Source organism: Pteronotus mesoamericanus, unplaced genomic scaffold (assembly GCF_021234165.1).
Source record: "Pteronotus mesoamericanus isolate MK-2021 breed Mesoamerican mustached bat unplaced genomic scaffold, CSHL_Meso_final contig_74, whole genome shotgun sequence".
NCBI classification, from domain to species: Eukaryota; Metazoa; Chordata; class Mammalia; order Chiroptera; family Mormoopidae; genus Pteronotus; species Pteronotus mesoamericanus.
The window spans coordinates 16750477-16770495 of NW_026555247.1; the positions used below are offsets into that span (position 1 = coordinate 16750477).

General features: G+C 45.3%; 1 protein-coding gene across 1 annotated transcript; it reads left to right on the forward strand.

Annotated features, from left to right (window-relative positions):
• Positions 1-427: 427 nt before the first annotated feature.
• LOC129078828 (bile salt export pump-like) lies at positions 428-18577 on the forward strand. Its single transcript, XM_054583816.1, is given in 3 exon segments — positions 428-956; positions 16661-18497; positions 18499-18577. Coding segments are annotated over 3 exon segments (2445 nt in total).
• The last annotated feature ends 1442 nt before the right edge of the window (positions 18578-20019 follow it).

Consider the following 20019-nt stretch of genomic DNA (forward strand, 5'->3'; position numbering starts at 1 on the left):
ATCACAGAGCCACCAGGCAGTGGCCCACTGCCAGCTGTTGGGAGAAGCTCCCCACTTCCCAGACCTCTGCTTAGAAAGTGCAGAGACCACGAGTATACCACGAGACACGTCCCTGAGCAGCCAAGCTCAGAGGGCTGGCTCAGTGTATCTAAACTCAGAAGAAACTGCAATTTTGCACATGATGACCTTGCCTTTCAAAAACAGCAGAAGTGGGATTGTGTTACTGAGTTCTGCTTTAAGAACGTGAAGGAATCCCTTGCTTATCAGTACTTTTGATGTGAACATGTGTGGCACCCTGGGGTGTATTTTGAGAAACTAAGGGGCGCAGAGGCTGTCAGGACACTGAGGAGAAAGCCCCATGGTGAGGCCAGGGCAGGGAGACTCAGACTTCAGTCCTGGCCAGATAGCAGCAGAGGGTAAGGCCACGATGCGCAAACCCCAGAAACACAGTGGCTGTGCACACGCCCTGCCTGTTTGCATGATGTTCGGAGAGCTGACTGATTCCCAGCATCCCCAGGAACCAGCAACAGAAGCGTGGGCCAGGAAGGGGCCCTCCTGCACCTGCCCTATGGCGCAATCTCTGGGTGCTATGGGCTGGGCCATGTACCCCCCAGTCAGAAGCCTGGCCCACATGAAGCATTTGGTTGAAACAGCAAAGGGGCAGTCATGGGTGGTATGCACCCACCTGAGCAGAAGGGAGCCATGGGCCCAAGAAGAGGTGGGGCCCAGCCAGGAAGCTCCTGGCCCAGTCAGGCTGGTAGGCGAGTCCGAGACAAGTGGGGCCAGGGGAGGCCTGAGCAGTGGAAAGAGGGTAGTGCTGGAGGATGATGAGGACAAGACAGGCCCCCTGTGCCCCCTCACTGCCTGGGCTCTTTCAGCCCCAACCCCAACCCTCATGGTCTTGGAGGAAACCAGGGGTCTCCTTCATGCCCACACCGAGATGGGCTGCCTGGCTTGTTTGTGTGAATGACAGGTCAGTGAAGAGAGGACGGGAATCAGAAAGAAAAGCTTGAATAAAACTCAAAGCCTACCTGCTGGATGGGAGGGCTGCAGAATGAAGACAAAGGAGAAAAGATGCCTGGCAATTAAGTCAAAGAGCATCTGTGCCAGATGGAAATTGTTATAGGTGGAAGGTCAGGGGCCCCTTCAAGAACAGTGAGGTCTCTCCCTGACCGGTGTGGCCCAGTTGGTTGGGCATTGTCCCGCAAAGCAAAAAGTTGCCAGTCGATTCCTGGTCAGGGCACGTGCCTGGGTTACAGGCCGGTCCCTGTTTGGGGCACATATGAGAGGCAACCAATAGATGTTTCTCTCCCTCTCTTTCTCCCTCCCTTTCCTTCTCCCTAAAAATAAATAAATAAAACTTAACTACCCCCCACCCCCTAAAAAAGAACAGTGAAATCTGGAATGGGGTAAGACTTGGGAGAAACAACAGAATTTACTTCCTGAATGGCCAGTAGCCTTGGAGGAAGTGCAGCTGGATTTCAGGGCAGCAGTGGGCTACATGGAGCATCCAGGTAGCTTAGCCGCTGGGCAGGGCTGGGCTGGAGCCTGCAAGGCAGACTGAGACCTGCAGTAAGGGGCCGGTGGGCAGAGCCCCCCACGGACTATGCTTCTAGGGTGCAGGGCCCTGGGTGTTCCTTCAGGGGAACCTGCCTGGGAGTTTGGGATAGAAAAGAGCTGTGCCAGAGCCCAGAGCCCAGGGAGGAGCCTAGCCCGTGTGCCAGCAAAGGTCTGGCTTCCCTGGGAGGTGAGCTCCCCTGCCCCTCCCTGCTCCTCATCAGGGCTGTGCACAGTGTGCCCCAAGTCAGCACACAGGCTGTCCTGGCCTGGCGGCCTCGGCGGTGAGAACACTGGGAAGTATGGCCTCAGCCACCACCCATCTCTGCCCGGCCCAGGGTCTGACTTTGGGGAACAACCAAGAACCCTGAGGGAGGTGGTGAGGACAAGGTCCGCAGAAGTAGGAACAGGGAAGACTTGGCCAAAGGCTCTCCTCGTTCACTGGGAGCTCCAGAAATCTCCTGAAGACCGGCAAGCAAGCATGAGGCTGCAGGGATACCTGAAAAATGACAAAGTAGGGAATGTTAAAAATGGCATCACACTGTAGTGCAAGTGCCGATGAAACAGGCCCATTGCCTTCCATTTGCTGCAGGTTCTATTTGCACTCTCTTTTCTTCTATTTATTTTTACATCCTAACAGCAACAAAAAAAAGGCCTCTACATTACATAGGCACTTTTCATCCATTTGTAATTCTCTCCCTCTGGGGCACCATATATTTCTTTTATGTTATTATCATATTAGAGAACCTAATATGTTTTCTCCTCTTGCTTTCAGAACATGAGGCTCACAGATGCTTTCCAAAGCAGGATGGAAGACCACATGGGAAGGAAAGGGTGGGAGCTGGTGGTTTATGACATTTAATAGAACAACCCGTTGGTAAAAATCTCTACAGTCTATCCTGGGAAGAACGCTAATGAGAAAAGAAAGACTGTACCCCTTGGCTTCTACCCTGCTATTTAGAGGAAAAGCCATAGTGATGGAGAAGGGATACTGACCTCAAAGTCAGAAAAAAAGGCTTTTGAATTCTACACAGTGATGCCCTTACTCTGGGACTTCAGACAAGTCATCTAGACTTCCTGTGCCTCAGTTTCCTCCTCTGCCCAACGAGACTAGGAAAACCTGTCCTGGCCTCTGCACAGAACTGTTTTCACAGGTAGAGAAGCAGAGGATCTTCTCTGTTACCCCTGAAACATGACTGAGCTCTAACAACAAAACTGTTAAAATTTATGTAAGGTATTAGTGGAATTATTACTTAAGGAAAGTATTCACCCCTGTATTCATTTAACATTTATTGAATTGATTTAATGTTCATTTCACACTGTTATTAATTTATCATCATTTAGTATGTGCCTGGCCCTGTGCTAACCACTGGAAATAAAGGCAGCGAACCCCACACCCGTTTGGGACACAGTGGTCAGGTGGTTACCTGTAGCCAAATGCAATCCTACTTCATATCTTAAGGGCCTAAGCTTTGAGCCCAATTGTTGTGGGTTCAAACCAAGGTTACAATCTGCGTAACCTGGGAAAATTACACAGACCCTATGAAAACAAGTTTCTCTATCTTTCAAGAAGTTGGACCTCAGTGTCAGACCCAGATGGAGCACCGCACATACTAGCTGCTGTTGCTGCCTTCATGCACCAGCAGTGCTGTTTTCTTCATGGCGACACAGTTAGAAGTGACATGATGACTTATTCTCCAGGCTCCCCACGAAGGTGACCCTCAATCCACTCCTCCCTGGTGGTTTGTCTGGATCTCACCCAACAGGTGAACTCCACTGCGTCCGCCTTCGGAAGGATAGACGTGCCAGTGAAGTAAACCGGGATGCACCACACGTGTTCCCAAGAGCAGGATTTCAGAGAACAGGAAGGTCACTGTGGATGATGGCCACAGAGGTGGCCTGGCTCCTTGCAGACAGCAGGGCTCAGCATACTCAGCCGAATGAACAAACCAATAGAGGAAGGTCCGACCTGAACTAGGCCTTTCATAGAAACCTTAGTCACAAACTTCTGCAGTTTGTGCAGAATAGTAACATACTATTTGCCAGGTACACTCTGAGCTTCTGAGGAGGGTCTTGACTAACTCTAGCAATAGGTTTGGGACTCACCGCCAGGTATGGGTTACCTTCTGGGGAGATTCAGGCACATCCTATGAAATCACATGGTTATGGGATCAGTTCAAAATCGCAAAATGTCAACCTGCCGATAAGATAGAGTTTGTCAATTAATGTCAAAACATTGAAGTTGGGGGAGCCCTTTGGGACAGAGAATGTCTTGGAGGCTGAGTTCCCCTTCCTTACTGTAACCCATAAAACCTTATCAAACACTGCTATTTTCTGCCCTGCTATTTTCTGACCAAAAGAGAAGCTTACCTTCCTCCAGACTTTCTGGATGGCCTTGCCCAGCTCCCTGAAACTAAAGGTTTCCACTTCCCCTCTCTAGATGCTTCACCTGCAAAAGGGCTTCTACTTGGAGGCCATTCTAATCTTTTCTAACTGGCCCCCCTCACACCACTTCTGTTAGTCACTCCACTTCCCAAAGAGTAAAGCTGAACTCCGTAGCCTGGCACTTGAAAACACTTTCCAGTCTTGTCTCTGCCCATCTCCAGCTACTACTCCATTGGTATTTCAGAGTCTAGACGGCTGCCTCGCCTCCCGCCCCCACAACTTTGTCCAGACCATCCCGTCCACGGAGCATGCCCCCCTGCCTGCTCCTGCCCATCACTGCTCCGCCCATCCTTCCAAGGGCAGCTCAGGGGTCCTTTCTTCTTAGACGCCCCCGTTGCTCACCTCCTCAAGTGCTAAGATTGAACTACATTTTTGACACTTCTTTATAGCACAGGTCTTTTAAACAATAAATCTTTTTTTAAAGCTCCTGGTTGCAAATTCCATAAGATTAGGAACTGAATCATGTATGGTTTTGTGTACCCTGAGGTTCCTAATAAGATATTTTGAATATTGAAGGTATGTAATAAATATTTGTTGGATAAATTAATATTTAATTACTTCATAAAAGTTCGCCTATTTGTCATAGAAATGTCCTTTTTCTTCCACAGTCACAATATGTCAATATCTCAGACGCTTTTGCTCATCTCATTTTCTTGAGCACGGTTATTAATAATTTGCTTTAAATGCCCATTTAAGTGCCCAGCATGAAGATAAGAGGTCTGCTTTCCTGTTGATGCTCACACTCAGCCATAATTATCTGTCAGAAGAGGCATGAAGAGGTGCGCAGATGAAAGCTCGGAAGGTCGGATGTGCTGCCTCAAAATCCCGAAATGAGGGGGCAATTATCAGCAGCTTTGAGTGCAGGGGATGTTGGGGGGCATGGTTAATCATGTGTGAAGAGGCCATTTGTCCTGAATGTCATAAAATTCAGCCTCCTTCCCTCATTCCAACACATACACTCCCTCTCTCTCTCTCTTTCTCCCCCCGCCCCTGCTGGGAGGGAGGGTCCCCAGATGCACAGGTCTAGAGCTAAATGAAGTCTGCTTCCTCATTCAAGGACCAGAATTCAAAAACTCACAAGGGTCAGACAGATTGCCTGGTCTTCCTAAACATGAGATTTTCAACCTAATTCAACATTTCATTCATCGCTCAAGGTCATTATCATGACCATTATTTATTGTGTTGTGCAGGCAAACTGTGGTTTTCTCCGAAGCTCTGTGTCTTTTCCTCTTAATTGCTAAAATACTTGTTTCTGTATTTGCTTTTCAGAATTTTCCAGCCTCACTGTGACTCTCAGATTCTCTGTGGTCATTAGGGAACAGAGAGCCTGCAGAAGTGCCCCACCCCCTAGACCCCAACCTATTTGCAAAGGCTAGAAAACTAATCAATCAAGCTGGTCAGGGCTATGTCAGAGTAAGATGCATGTTATTAAGGTAGAGAGCGAGGGGTCCTTGCTACCTTTATTCCAGAAGGTCTAAGGCCTTTTCCTACTTGCTTCCTGGCTCCCTAGAAAGTTCAAGTTGTAAGTAGAGCAACCCCAGTTCCAAACGAAGATGGTGGGCAAGCTCTGTAGCAGTGTATCATCTCTGTTTTGTGATCAGCAATTTAGTTTCAGCACAATAGCATCATTCATAGCATTAAATTAATGCCACTAATTTGAATTTTATGGGTTTTGTAAATTTTATTATATTCAGTTGGAAATTTGTTTTGGCTTTATAGCTGTATATGAGTTTATATGTATTTAAGTAGCATTATAATAATAAAGCCAAACTGGAGATTCATAAAAATTTTTCTCATTCCTGCCTTGCAAAATCTTCCTTGCTTTGTGCCATGTGCCTGTTACTTGACTTGCTCACTGGGGAGGCTTGTCCTTGACTTTCTTCTTGCCTCGTGGTTATTATTGATGCAAAATGACTGACAATAAACATTCATGCCAAAGAAAGCACTAATGAGCCACAGGGGAACTAGGTTAAAGTCTATAAAGGGGTCACACAGATCATCCAGAATATACTGATATTCTTTTTTTTTTAATTGCCATCATAATATCCATGTAACTTTTTAATTTTATTTCTATGTTTTAAAATATTTTTTTTATTTATTTTTAGAGAGAGGGGAGAGGAAGGAGAAAGAGAGGGAGAGAAACATCAATGTGTGGTTGCCTCTTGTGCGCCTCCTACTGGGGACCTGGCCCACAACCTAGGCATATGCCCTGACTTGGAATAGAACCAGTGACTCTTTGTTTTGCAGGCCAGCACTCAATCCATTGAGCCATGCCAGTCAGGGCTCCATGTAACTTTTTAAAAAATTAAACTTATTTTGAGGTAATTGTAGACTTACATGCAGTTATAAGAAATAATATAGAGATATTCATGTATCCCTCATCCAGTTTCCCCAATGATAAACTATACCTCAAGATGTTACTGTAGTTTAATAATATCACACTCACAGCATTGACATTGACAACGTCCATGACAAAACTTATCTTAGATATTACCAGTTTGACATACACTTATTCATTTGTCTTTATTTGTGTGTGTATGTGTGTTTTGTTTTATGCAATTTTATCACATGTGTAGTTTCCACCTTCACAGTCAAGATCTAGACCAATTCCATTACCACAGGGATCCCTGGAACTACCCTTTTGTAACCACACACAGCTCCCTCCTGCACTGCACCCTCCCATCTGGCAACTACTCATCTGTTCTCCATCTTTATAGTTTGGTCATTTAAAAAATGTTATATAAGTCACAGTATCTTTTTGGGATTGTCTTTTATACTCATATAATTCCCTAATGATCCATCCAAAGTGTAGTGTGTATCAACAATTTGCTCTTTTTTATTGCTGAGTAGTATTCTGTGTTATGGGTATACCATAGTTTGTTTAACCATTCACCTGTTGAAGGACATCTGGACTGTTTCCAGTTTTGGGCCATTAAAATTAATCTACTGTGAACATTCATGTACAGGTGTTTGTATAAACGTAAATTTTTATTTCTCTGGGATGAAAGCCTAGCAGTGAGAGAGATGGGTTGTAAGGTAATTATATGTTTTATTTTATAAGGAACTGCCAAACTTTTCCAGAGCACATGTACCATTTCACTCAACATAACATTTTAAAATTGTCATCAGAGCTGCGGACTCCAGTTTGCAAAACACAAATTTAGTGACCAACACCAGATAACTATAAAATCAGCCAGTGAATGGAGTGACTAGTTCTGGATGGGCAAAAAATGAACTTCTAATGAATAGATACTGAAAAACTTAAAAGTTTCAAGGAGATTTCTGCCTCCCAAGGGGTGGAGTCTTGAATTTTGAGGCAGTGTCTCTTGCAGGAAACACATTCCAAATGGCCTTTTGGCTATTCAAGTGTAAAACCAGTCCCCACTTCCTCAGTATGGAGGTCAACCCACCTCTAGAAGTTGCTGTGCAGGCAAAGAGCTGGAGGGTGGTGTGGCTCTGTCTGTGGAATGCGCCTTTCAGTCTACACATGCCTCTGCAGCTCCAGCTTCAGGCCCTCTCTTGCCAGGTCATTTCGCTGACCCTAAAAACATGGTCATGTATTTCTGTAAAACATCCAGAACTATGATATTTTAACCGCCACTGACTAAGACCATTGTCTTACGTCTACTCCAGACTCCCATATGTCACACCCTTTCAGGCCACATGATGGTGGAATAGCCGTCACATTTGGGGGAATCCAGCAAGGGAAATAAGGTTGATGACCCATTTGGTTGGTCTGCAGTTCACTTCCCTGTGTAGTTCAGTTACTGCCGGGTGCCTTGGTACAAGAATGTCTTCCAGGAACATTCCTACCACTTCTGGGCAGTCTCCCCTGGCCTGGCCGTAAAGGTTAAGGACCCATGGCTGTATTGCCACATGAACATGTCTTACGGGTCCCAGCAACAGAAGTATGTGGGTAGGAGGAGAAACAAGGTTTGAAATGCACAGAGCCAGTAGCTGAGCTATGGAAAATTCCTGGGATCACCAGATGTGTAAATTGGAAGCAGAGGATTCAGTTCATCTCTCATCAAAAATAGTCTCGATAATGAAGCTCACATAATTATAAACATACCATACTCTTTTCTCTTTTGTGATACAATTTTATCAGCACCTCTGTGTTTGTGAGACGTAAACCTGCAAAACACCACCAACACACTGTGTCTCTATGTGTTGCATGTTTTCTGTAGCCCAGAATATCAGATCTCGTTTCAATACAGCTAACACATCTCACCTGTGATGTCTGTGGTGAAGTCTGTGGTTCCCGACGAAGGAAGTTTTGATCAGTCATGGTAAAGGAAATTATGCTAATTTGAAATTATGCTAAATAGCATTTTCTTTCTATTTTCTCTATAGAATAGGGTAGAGATCTTCCCCATTACTGATCATCCGGGCTGGAACTGGGGCCTCAGCTGAGACTTTAGAGCTGGGTGAGAAAAAGATGTGGGATAGCCACCTGGGGCAGTGGGGTCTGCTGGGCAGGGGACAACCTGTCAGGGCAGTGAGTGGCCCGATGTGGGTTCTTGAGGACAGTCCTGGCTCTGTGAGCCCCGTGAGCTACCTCATCCTTAGGACTTGTCAGTCGCTCTCTGGGGCACTTCCCTTCCACTGTCCCAGGGCCTCAGGAAGACCTGGGGTACACTGCCCCAGAGCAGCTCTTTTGGGGGGACTCACACGAGGGCCTGTCTTTTGCCTGAGGTCTGCAGCTTATGGAAAACTGTATCTCCTGAGGCCAGATGTTCCCAGAGTGGGAGGCAGTGACCCAGCACCGGGACTGGGGGCTGTGCCAGAGGCTGTGGAGGGTTCTGCCTCGAGCTCAAGTGAGCATGTGCACGGGGCCCCGTGGGCACAGCTGTGGGATAGCCAGAGAGATCCACTGTACGTGCAAGGAGCCAGTGGGGTTTACACAAGCAGTGGCCCTCAAGGCTTCCTACAAATCCTAGTACCCAGGCTGCTTCCAGAGAAGTCAAGTCAGGGACAGGACCCCTGCTGGGGCCCTAAGCCCTCCAGGCCGTTGCGATATCCAGGCATGGTTGAGAGCTGCTGAGCTATTGGAATTTGGACATTTATAAGGAGATGTGACCTTACTTTACAGCCATAGTCCAGTGATAGCAGGGCTTCGCATGCCATGTTTATTGTTGCAACTATTAAAATTCAGCTCTGACAATGGTGGGGAATATCAGCCTCCATCTCATTTCAACGGCCTCTGTCTTGTTCAGCTTCCCGAAGCTGCCTTCATTGACATTTCCTCCCTTCGCCCTTTCCAGCCCCGCCTCCGTTCTTAAAGCAGTCCAGACTGGAAGGGGAAGGGATCCGGCTCCCCCAGCCTCCCCGCCCTGCTCTGAGCTGAGTGACCACGGCTGACTACTTCGTTGCCCTCAGTCTCATTCACTGCCTTCCACACCAGTGACCGTCACAGGGCTTTCATGCCTGCGGGCGGGGCCGGCTCTCTGCGCCCAGGTAGCCCACTTATCCCTGCTCTGATTCTGACCCGTGGCTCAGGTTCCATGGCTGAGGTCCCGCTGCCTCTGCTCCAAAGGGCCTCCTGACCCCAATCCAGGGCCCCATTAGCACTTAGGCAGAGAACCCTTAGTGGCCTTCCCAGTTTTTGAGCACTGACCACCCTAGACTCTACGTCTCAAAACACTGGCAGCTGTCCTTGTCTGAATCACACCAGAGCTGGCCACGAGTTTTGGAGAAAGGCTTCCCCACCTGGTAGATCTTCTATCACCGGCCAGACCTCTGTCACAGCACAGGGCTCATGCCAGGACCTGGGACTTTCACCCTACTCAAGAAAACACTGTGCTTCATCTTCAGTTCAGAATGATGGTAGAAAGGCCATGGGAAGGGGAGTCCAGAGATGAGCACTTTCATGCTCCCTTTGCCACTGGATTCGTTTTCTGTTGTTGCTGTTAACAAAATACCACTAATGTAATGACTTAACGCAGACTTACCATCTTTCAGTTCTGGAAGTCAGAAGTTTGCCATGAGTCTTACGGAGCGAAAATCAAAGTACTGGTAGAGCTGTATTCCCTCTGGAGGTTATAGGGGTGAATCTGTTTCCTTTTTCAGTTTCTAGAAGTCGCCTGCGTTCCTCAACTCGTGGCTGCATCACGAAAGCTGCTCTCACGTCCTCCTCTTTGACTCGGGCCCTTTTGCCTCCTTCTTATAAAGACCCTGTGATTACACATGGATAATCCAGGAGTCTCCCCATCTCAAAATCCTCAACTTAATAACATCTGAAAAGCCCCACTGCCCTATAAGGGAACATATTATACGGTTCAGGGGATTAGAATGTGGACATTTGGGGAGCCATTTTTCTGGCTATCACAACCCCCTAATTTGTTGTGTGATCCTGACCAAACCATCCACCTCTGTGAGCCCGCCTCCTCTTGTGCATTATGAAGAATTGAACTAATTCACGCCTTTCAGCTCTGAAATTCTAGCATTCTGTGATCCAGGGCTCACCGGCATCCTTTGGGTGAGTTGGGGGCTCAGGTCAAATGCCATCTCTCTGGTTATGGTGGGAACATCCCTGGGGAAGCCAGACAGCATGGGGCTGAGACCAGGGCCTATAGCTCTCGGTCCCTGCCCAGGTTAACCTAGTGTGTTCAATTTTATTCTGAAGAAACCTGGGGCAACATCTGAAATATTTTTAGGGAATTATGTTTTCTGCTTTTTTATTCCTCTTTACTTGAGTAAAGCTCTTAAAGAAAACACTGCTCTTCTTGGACTGAGATTTGCAAATTCAGCCTTCTAACCATTGTTTATTTTCTCTTAGATGCTTTACTTAACTAACATAACAGATATTCTAGCAGAGCTCAGATCTACCCTCAGCTTGGTCCACTTTCAACCTCCAGCAGGAATGCCTCCTCCTGTCTGACCAGGCTCCTTTGAGGTGTCAGGAGTAGGGGGTGGGGTCTTGAAGCACCTGCTTTCCCTCCCTCCTTCCCTCTGCTGGGTCTCCACTCCTCAGCTTGGGGAAAAGGGGTGGGGGATGTAGAAGAATGGGATGGAAGGAGCTGGACAAGAGGTTTCCCCTGTTCAGTGCTTTGAGGGCAACCCTCCAACTGTTCATATCTCCTGAGGGGGCAATCCAACTGCTGGCTGTCTCCAGGGAAGAGACAAGCTTCCTCAGAGGCCTGCAGGGCCTCCCCACTGCCCCTCCCCTCACCTGGGAACACGGCAGACCTGCCACACTCAGTCTCTTCCACTCTCACCCCCAGCTCCAGCCTCCATGAGCCTCCTCATTTCTTCCTGCCTGGCTCAGTAAGCAGCTCAGTGACCACAGCCCAGGGGAACTTCCACCATTTTGGCCACAATGAAGAGCAGGCCTTGAGGCTGCTCCACTCTTTACCACACCAGCTCCCATAGGTTCTCATCCGCCCACCCAACCAGTGTGCTGCACATGTGGACACCTGGGCAGGGAATGACATGCCAGTCGTCCCTTCTTCCAGGCATTCATTCACTCAGCAAACACTTATCACTGACCAACATGGAGGTGCTGGGAAAATAGAAAACACATACAATTCTACTCTCATCGAACTTACGCATAAATAAGTGATGCATTTAAAGGGAAGGGGATACAGGATTGAGTAAGGTAATTGGGATAAAAAGTGCCAGTGGCAAGGGGGAATTTAAATGAGTTGCGCAGTGAAGGCCTCATGAAGAAGGTGAAATCTGGGCAAAGACTTGAAGAAAGTGAGGTGGTAGGCCCCATGGGTATCTTGGAGAAGAATGTTCCAGGCAGAGGGAGCTGGGGTAAAGGCCCTGAGGCAGGAGCCTGTGCAGGTTGTTTGAAGGTCAGTGAGGAGGCTTGGGTGGCTGAGGCAGAGTAAACAAGAGAAGCAGTAGGTGAGGTTGGAGAGGTGAGAGGGTAGAAAAAGTGAATAAAAGACCATGTAGGCTATCTGAAAGTCTCTGAGTTCAATGGGAAGACACTGGAGGGAACTAAGCAGAAGAGTTATTGTGAAATGACCTTGGCAGGATCCCTCTAGATGCTCCATGACACAGACTATACGGAAGCAAGGGCAGAAGCAGGGAGACCAGTTCAGCGGCTGCTGAATGGCCCAGGCGAGGGAGGATGGGGCTTTCACCAGCAGGGTAGCCATGTAGATGGGGAGAAGTGGCCGGATTCTTGATATATTTTCAAGTAGAGCCATCAGAATGTTCTGACCTATTTAATGAGAAGTGTGAGAGAGTGAGCAAAGCCAAGATTTTTGAGCTGAGCAACATGAAAGATATAGTTGCCATTTACTGAGATGGGGGGAGGAACAGATTGGGTTGGGGGAGGGAGAGCATGTTAAATTTGGATGTGTTCAGTTTGAGAGGTCAATTAGGCATTCAGGTGAAGATACCAGCGAAGCAGTGGATATATGTGTATGAATGTCAGAGGAGAAGTCCAGCTTAGACATATAAGTTAAAAAGATATCAGTATTAAAAGCCACGGGACATGGAACAAAATAAAGAGGCCAGAAATAGGCACACACATATATAGTCAATTGATGTTTGACAAAGAAGTAAAATCAATTAAGTGGAGAAAGACAGTCTTTTCAACATATAGCTCTGGAACAATTGGATATCCATATTTAAAAAAAAATGAACTTAGATACAGACTTCCTTATACCTTTCATAAAAATTAACTCAAAATGGATCACAGGGCAAAATGTAATAAAATGCAAAACCATAGAACTTCTAGGAGATAATCTGTGACCTTGGGTTCAGTGATGAGTTTTCAGATGCAACACCAAGAACATGGTCCATGAAAGAACAATTGATATGCTGGACTTCATTAAAATAAAGCTGTGAGATTGGATAAGACCACTAAGGGAGGACCACTAAGAAGACCACTAAGGAGAGAAGAGGTCCAAGGACAGAGCCCACTGGGCCCTCTCACATTTCCAGCATCTCCAAGAACAATTCTCTTGAACTTCGACTATTTGAGGATGGAGTGGGTTGGAGACACAAATTTGGAAGTCAGCAGAGACGATATTTAGTGCACTCATCAACCTGTATAAGATCACCTGGAGGATGCCCCGGGCAGAAGAGAGAAGAGGTGCAGAAGCAAGATGTGGGACTCTTCAACATTTAGATATGTTAGAGATTTGATCATTGGTAGCCAGCACAGCACACTGAATAAGGAGCAGCAAAATAGATGAACAGCAAGAGACATTGCTATTGCAGAGGCCAAGAGAAGAAAGTGTTCCAGGAGGGCAAGGATGATCAATGTGTTGAATGCAACTGATAAGTTATGAGAGGCTGAGGGTCAACTACTGGATTGGCCACATAATGGTGACTGGCAACAACACTGTTGGCCATTTTGGTGGATCAGCAGGCACAGAGCCCTGTGCAGAGTGGGTTTAAGGGGAAACTGAAGAAGAGGTAAGAACAGTGACCTTTGACAATTCTATCACAGAATTTTCTGAAAAGGGAATCTGGGATGATGGGCAATATCCAGAGGGGAAGTCAGGATAAAGAGCAGGTTTGTGTAAATAGAAGTAATTGCAAGAAGTGTGCATCCTGATGCAAATGGCACAGTGGAGACGGAAAACTTGACAGTACAGGAGAGAATAGAGAAAACTGCAGGAGCAAATGGTCCACCCAAGAGAGGAGAGAAAGTGGTCCACACTAACCATCGAATACTACAAGCAAGATTCAAATGCATCTGTGATGTTCTGAGGAGTTCTAACATCGGACCAGTTTCCTCACAAGGTCTGCTTTGTAGTAGCAACTCATATCCTGAGGAGCACCCAAGGGTATAAGATACATCAACAACATGGAATTTCAGAGGGGAAAAAATGGGTAAACAAACAAACAAGACACTCACCCTACTTTTCATGGGCAGCTCTGGAATCCAGCAATATAAAGTTTGGACCTTTAAGTCAGCCAATGACTCTTATCTTTCACAGAATATATTCAAAGATGATAAGCAGTAGGTAATTAATTGCATCTTTGAACACATTCATTTTGTGAAGTTACCAATTTTCTATATTATGGGAATGAACGTCAGCTCATGCAAAAAATAGTCAACTTTTCTGTGTTTGTTCCACCCCAGGTGCAGGGGAGATGCTGTGTTTGCACAACATCTCCTGTTTCACCAGCACATGAAACTGTTCAGACAAAAGATAGATTAGTGGCTGCCTGGACTCACAGGTAAGGATGGGGTATGAATACAAATGGGCAAAGAGGTTCCTTTTCGGAGTAATGGAAATGTTCTAAAATTAGATTTGTCATATATGTACAACTCTTTAAATAGACAAGAAAATGTTGAATTATACGTGCACTTAGAACACAATTTTATGGAATGGAAATTATATATCATAAAACTGTTTTTGTTTTTTTTTTAAAGGGAGAGAACGCTCTTTGGTGAAGACATGGGCTATGTGGGAGGAAGCTAGGGGAGGACGCTGCCACCTCCGGTTCACTTCGCAGGCACCAGAGCTTGCTTTCAGTGCTGTCAAATCTGGAAACACCAAAGTCACCTAGCAGAAGTCAGGGCTCCGTCCACTGAGCAGCCAAGAGCTCCCCCAATCAAACACGGCCTGGGCCCTAGTGTGTTTATGTGGTGGTTTAATCTATAATTGCAGTAAACCCTCACTTAACATCATCAACAGCTTCTGTGACTTTAAGCTCAACGATTATAATAAAACAAATTTACTGTAGGTTAATTGATATAAACAAGAGTAAAGTTTCTAAGGCCTCTCATAGACATTATAAGGAAATGGCATTGAATGAAACGACGTTATTCAAGGACCAGCTGTACTTGACCATCAATTCACAAAGGTTTTATCAGCTAATAAAGAATGTGGTGGTGCTGGTGCTCTTGATAATTAGTTGCAGTCTCCAGGAATATACAGACAGAGTTCACAAGGAAGAGCCAAGGCTGTGCTCATCCAACCGAATTTTCAGCACTATCCTGTTCCAGTTATACAGATTCCCTTTTCTCCTTTAAGGGTTAGCTTAGTGTTTTTAGGATTTGCCCCTGTCTCAGGAAGTTGAAATCTCTGTCCCAGCCCACTGCTCAATAGGGTCCCGTATGTGATGATAATCTTCCCCTTGGATTACAGGTCAATACTCCCAAAATGCAGCTCAGCGTGGTCTCCTCAAAACACTGTCCTAAACTGGCATGGACTCTCCCTGAACACAGAACTACTAACTAAAGGAAAGGAGAGGGCAGGCCTTGGCCAGCCTTTTCACTAATCCCCCAACCCCTCAAACCCCCTCCAGTAGTTGCCATTAACAGTATCGAGGCTCAGCAATGGCCTGGATATATGGTGCCATTTGGCCAGTAGATAGCAGATCGTCTAGGTTTTCTAGGTGGGTTTTGTCTCTTTCTGATTCAAGGCTGTATGTCTCCTGAACTGGGTCCTGTCTTGTCCCCACCCCTCATGTTACTTACATCTTTTTTAAAAAAATTTATTTTATTTTTTTAATGTTCGAATACATTTGTCTCCATCTTCCCGCCATCACTTTCCCTTGCCCCTCTCCCCCACCTCCCTTCCTCAGCTACTTACATCTTCACTCTTCACTTACCTGTTCCCCTGCCGGATGACTGCATTTCACACCATCGCCATTCACACAAATCCATCCTTTTGTTTGACCCAAGCAGTTGAAAGCAGAGACTCAGATCCTGGCTCCTTCTCTTATTCATGGAGCATCTCAAGCAAGCGACATTATCTGTCATGCTTCAGTTTCTTCTTCTGTTGTGAGAATTAAATGGGTTAAATCAGGGACAGTGTTTATCAGCACTTTATTTTTAGGCTGTACATACAACAACCATTAGCTCTTCCACGGTCAATGAACCGTCCCACTGCAATGCCTTTGGGGATCTTCAGGTTTGGGGAACATTCCAGCTGTCTTTTGTATCATTTGTGGCCCAGGAATTGCTATTTGACTGTCAGAGATGTTTTCGCTTCTCTTTCCTGTTGTTGCCGAAGTTTACGACTGCAGGGCTGCCAACTCTGATAACAAACTTCCTTTCTGTGGCTCTCTGAACTTCTTCCAGGCCAAGCCAAGGCCAGAGAAGCCAGCATGGCTGCAGTGTTCCTGTCTTCTGCTCCGTCCCCACTCCTCGTTGGCTCTCTGGCCCAGGGCAGAAGCGGAAAGAGCTGTGTAGCAAGCATCCACACTAGTCATTGCAAAAACCCTGTCCTCTATAGGGAGTCTTTTCCCTTCCCAGCCCTAATTCTTTGCCCTTTTAAACCAGTGCTATTATTACTTCTAATTTACATTGACTGGTCCCTTAGCAACCATCCCACATTGAATAGGATATCAACCTGCTTCTAATACTGCTAGATTTACCAAAATCTTAGCTCTACCAGAGTCCAGCTTAAAATGTGATCAGCAGAAATGTAAACAGTTGTTGCCACATCTGTATACATGAATATTCTCCTTTGCAGATCAGCTACATGACAGCCAAGCTAACTAGGAGACACATTTTAGATGAATCCTGTTCTTTCCTTGCCACCAATGAAACACAATCTTATCAATTTATTTACTCTTGAAACATGTTTAGACTTAAAACAGTGCCACTGCTCTTAAGATTTTAAATGATACATCAGAAGGGAAGTAAAGGCAATGGACCAATTGCCATTATAACAATTAGAAGAACCATGTGGGTTTGGAATGGATTTGAGTCTGACACCTTTTCTGGTAACCTAAGCTTCCATCCGGCAACGCTCTAAGTCTCAGCTTTCTTACTTGGTACATGAGCCTCTGTTAGCTGTTGTAAATCATAGATCTCTTTATGAAGAAGACAGAAAGGACAAGAACCTTCCCATGGAAGAAGAAATTGAACCTGCCCCGGTCAGGAGGATTCTGAAACTCAATGCCCCAGAATGGCCCTACATGCTGGTAGGGTCTGTGGGTGCAGCTGCCAATGGGGCAGTCACACCCCTTTATGCCTTTTTATTCAGCCAGATTCTTGGGTTACTTTCTTGCTTACTACTTGCAAAGACTTTTTCACTGCCTGATAAAGAAGAGCAAAGGTCACAGATCCATGGTGTGTGCCTGCTTTTTGTAGTGATGGGCTGTGTATCCCTTTGCACTCAATTTCTGCAGGGATATGCTTTTGCTAAATCTGGAGAACTCCTCACAAAAAGGCTACGTAAATTTGGTTTCAGAGCAATATTAGGGCAAAACATTGGCTGGTTTGATGACCTCAGAAATAGCCCTGAAGCACTGACAACAAGGCTTGCTACAGACGCCTCCCAAGTTCAAGGGGCTACCGGCTCTCAAATTGGAATGATGGTCAATTCCTTCACTAACATCACTGTGGCCATGATTATCGCCTTCTTCTTTAGCTGGAAGCTAAGCCTGGTCATAGTGTGTTTCCTCCCTTTCTTGGCTTTATCAGGAGCTGTACAGACCAGAATGTTGACAGGGTTTGCCTCTCAAGACAAGCAGGCTCTGGAGATTGCGGGACAGATTACAAGTGAAGTAATCCTTAGTAATGTCCGCACTATTGCTGGAATTGGAAAGGAGAGGCAGTTTATTGAAGCATTTGAGAGAGAGCTGGTGAAGCCATTCAAGACAGCCATTCGAAAAGCAAATGTTTATGGATTCTGCTTTGGTTTTTCCCAATGCATTGTGTTTGTTGCTAATTCTGCTTCCTACAGATACAGAGGTTACTTAATCTACAATGCAGGGCTCCATTTCAGCTATGTGTTCAGGGTGATCTCTTCAGTTGTGCTGAGTGCAACAGCTCTTGGAAAAGCCTACTCTTATACTCCAAGTTATGCCAAAGCTAAAATATCAGCTGCACGGTTTTCTCAACTGCTGGACTAACGACCTCCTATCAGTGTATACAGTGGTGCAGGTGAAAAATGGGACAATTTCCAGGGGCAAATTGACTTTGTTGACTGTAAATTTACATATCCATCTCGACCTAATATACAAGTTCTGAATGGTCTCTCGGTGTCGGTTAGTCCAGGGCAAACACTGGCATTTGTTGGGAGCAGTGGATGTGGCAAAAGCACCAGCATTCAGCTGTTGGAACGTTTCTATGATCCTGACCAAGGGAAGGTGATGATAGATGGGCATGACAGCAAAAAGGTCAATGTTCAGTTTCTCCACTCGAACATAGGAATTGTTTCCCAGGAACCAGTGTTGTTTGCCTGCAGCATAATGGACAATATCAAGTATGGGGACACCACCAAAGAAATTCCCATGGAAAAAGTCATAGAAGCCGCAAAGCAGGCTCAGCTGCATGACTTTGCCATGTCTCTCCCAGAGAAATATGAAACTAACGTTGGGTCCCAGGGGTCTCAACTCTCTCGTGGACAGAAACAACGCATTGCTATTGCTCGGGCCATCGTGCGAGATCCTAAAATCTTACTGCTAGATGAAGCTACTTCTGCCTTAGACACAGAAAGTGAAAAGACAGTGCAGGTTGCCCTGGACAAAGCCAGAGAAGGCTGGACCTGCATTGTCATTGCCCACTGGCTGTCCACCATCCAGAACTCAAATATCATTGCTGTTGTGTCACAGGGGACAGTGATTGAAGGGGACCCACAAAGAGCTGATGGCCCAGAAAGGAGCCTATTACAAGCTGGTCACCACAGGAGCCCCTATCAGTTGACTTGACTCAAGAACTTCACGCACAGATGATGTACCCATTACAAGATGCCATGGTTATTTTTTTTTTCCTTTTAGAAGAAATGATGATTATTTTACTTCTACACACATTGTCATACATTGGGATCCAAGCTAATTTCTAATGACCTTCAGCAACAATTTAGTTTAAATGTCTATATGTAGAAAATGAAAGAAACTAGGTCCAGTGTGTATGAAAAGCCAATGTCTAGCTGCTTCCCAGGTCACTCAGTGCTTTCTCTGTGTAGGAGCCAGTCCTGTTACTACATAGGAATTAATGAGAGGTCTTGGAGTAATGAGACTTTGAACACCTCAAGGACTGAGGAGCTTTTTTTTTTTTTTTTCATTTTTGAGTCAATAATTTGTCAGCCCCAAGATGATAGAATTGAGAAATGTTCATTCTGCCTGTTAGGATAGAGCAGTGCCTTCCAATCAAAATATAGTATGAGCCACTAATGAGAGCCACATATATAATTAAAATTTCCTAGTTACATTAAAGAAAGGAAAACAAAAAAGATGAAATTAATGTTAATAATATATTTTATTTAACATGATATATTCAAAATATTCTCACCACCACATGTAGTTAATATAAAAATTATTAACACTGTATCATATTAAATATTCAAACACCAATGTGTACTTACACTTACTGCATATCTCAGTTCAGAGTAGCCACATGTCAAGTTCCCAGTAGAAACATGTGACTAGAGGCTACTCTATGAGACAGAGTGAGTTAGAGAATCTAGATTCTGAACCTCAGTTGTTCCTTTACAATTGGAGCTTTATAAAAACATTATCCCAGCTTCTCCCTTGAAACTTGTCTTTATACTGTACTCTGAAACTTTGGAAAACTTGTTTAGACAAAGATCATGGTGCCCATTTGGACTAAAGAGAGATGTTGTTAGAATTAGACATCATGATGTCAGTAGTTACAAATAAAATTATATTAACTCTTAAAAAAAGATTTTAAATGATACATCATACTTAAATAAGGTAGATTATTTCATAATGCTTTTACATATTGATTAAGACTCCACCTTTTCCACGTTTCCAGAAAGTATTTAGATAGTGGTGTGCTGATAGACTAGCTCTCTGGAAGGAAAAAGAAAAAAGATATTTTGTAGTGTCTGCCTATGTCCATGGTGTAAATGCTCTCACTGTGGCTGATCTGACGCTGTCAACTGTCTAGCAAGGGACTCATGAAATTCCTGAATATTTAACAAACACAAAGTTTCTAGCACAGCACTGGAAGACAAACTGAAAGGATACACCTAATGCATCACTGTAACATAAACAAAAAGGAGGTGAAAAAGAAGGAATGAGACTAGGATAGAGGACAGGGAACAAAATCAAGCCGGGAGTTCATGAATATAAAAATGCATACTATAAAACCCTCTCTACAGGTTTAACGCTGACATTTGGCTT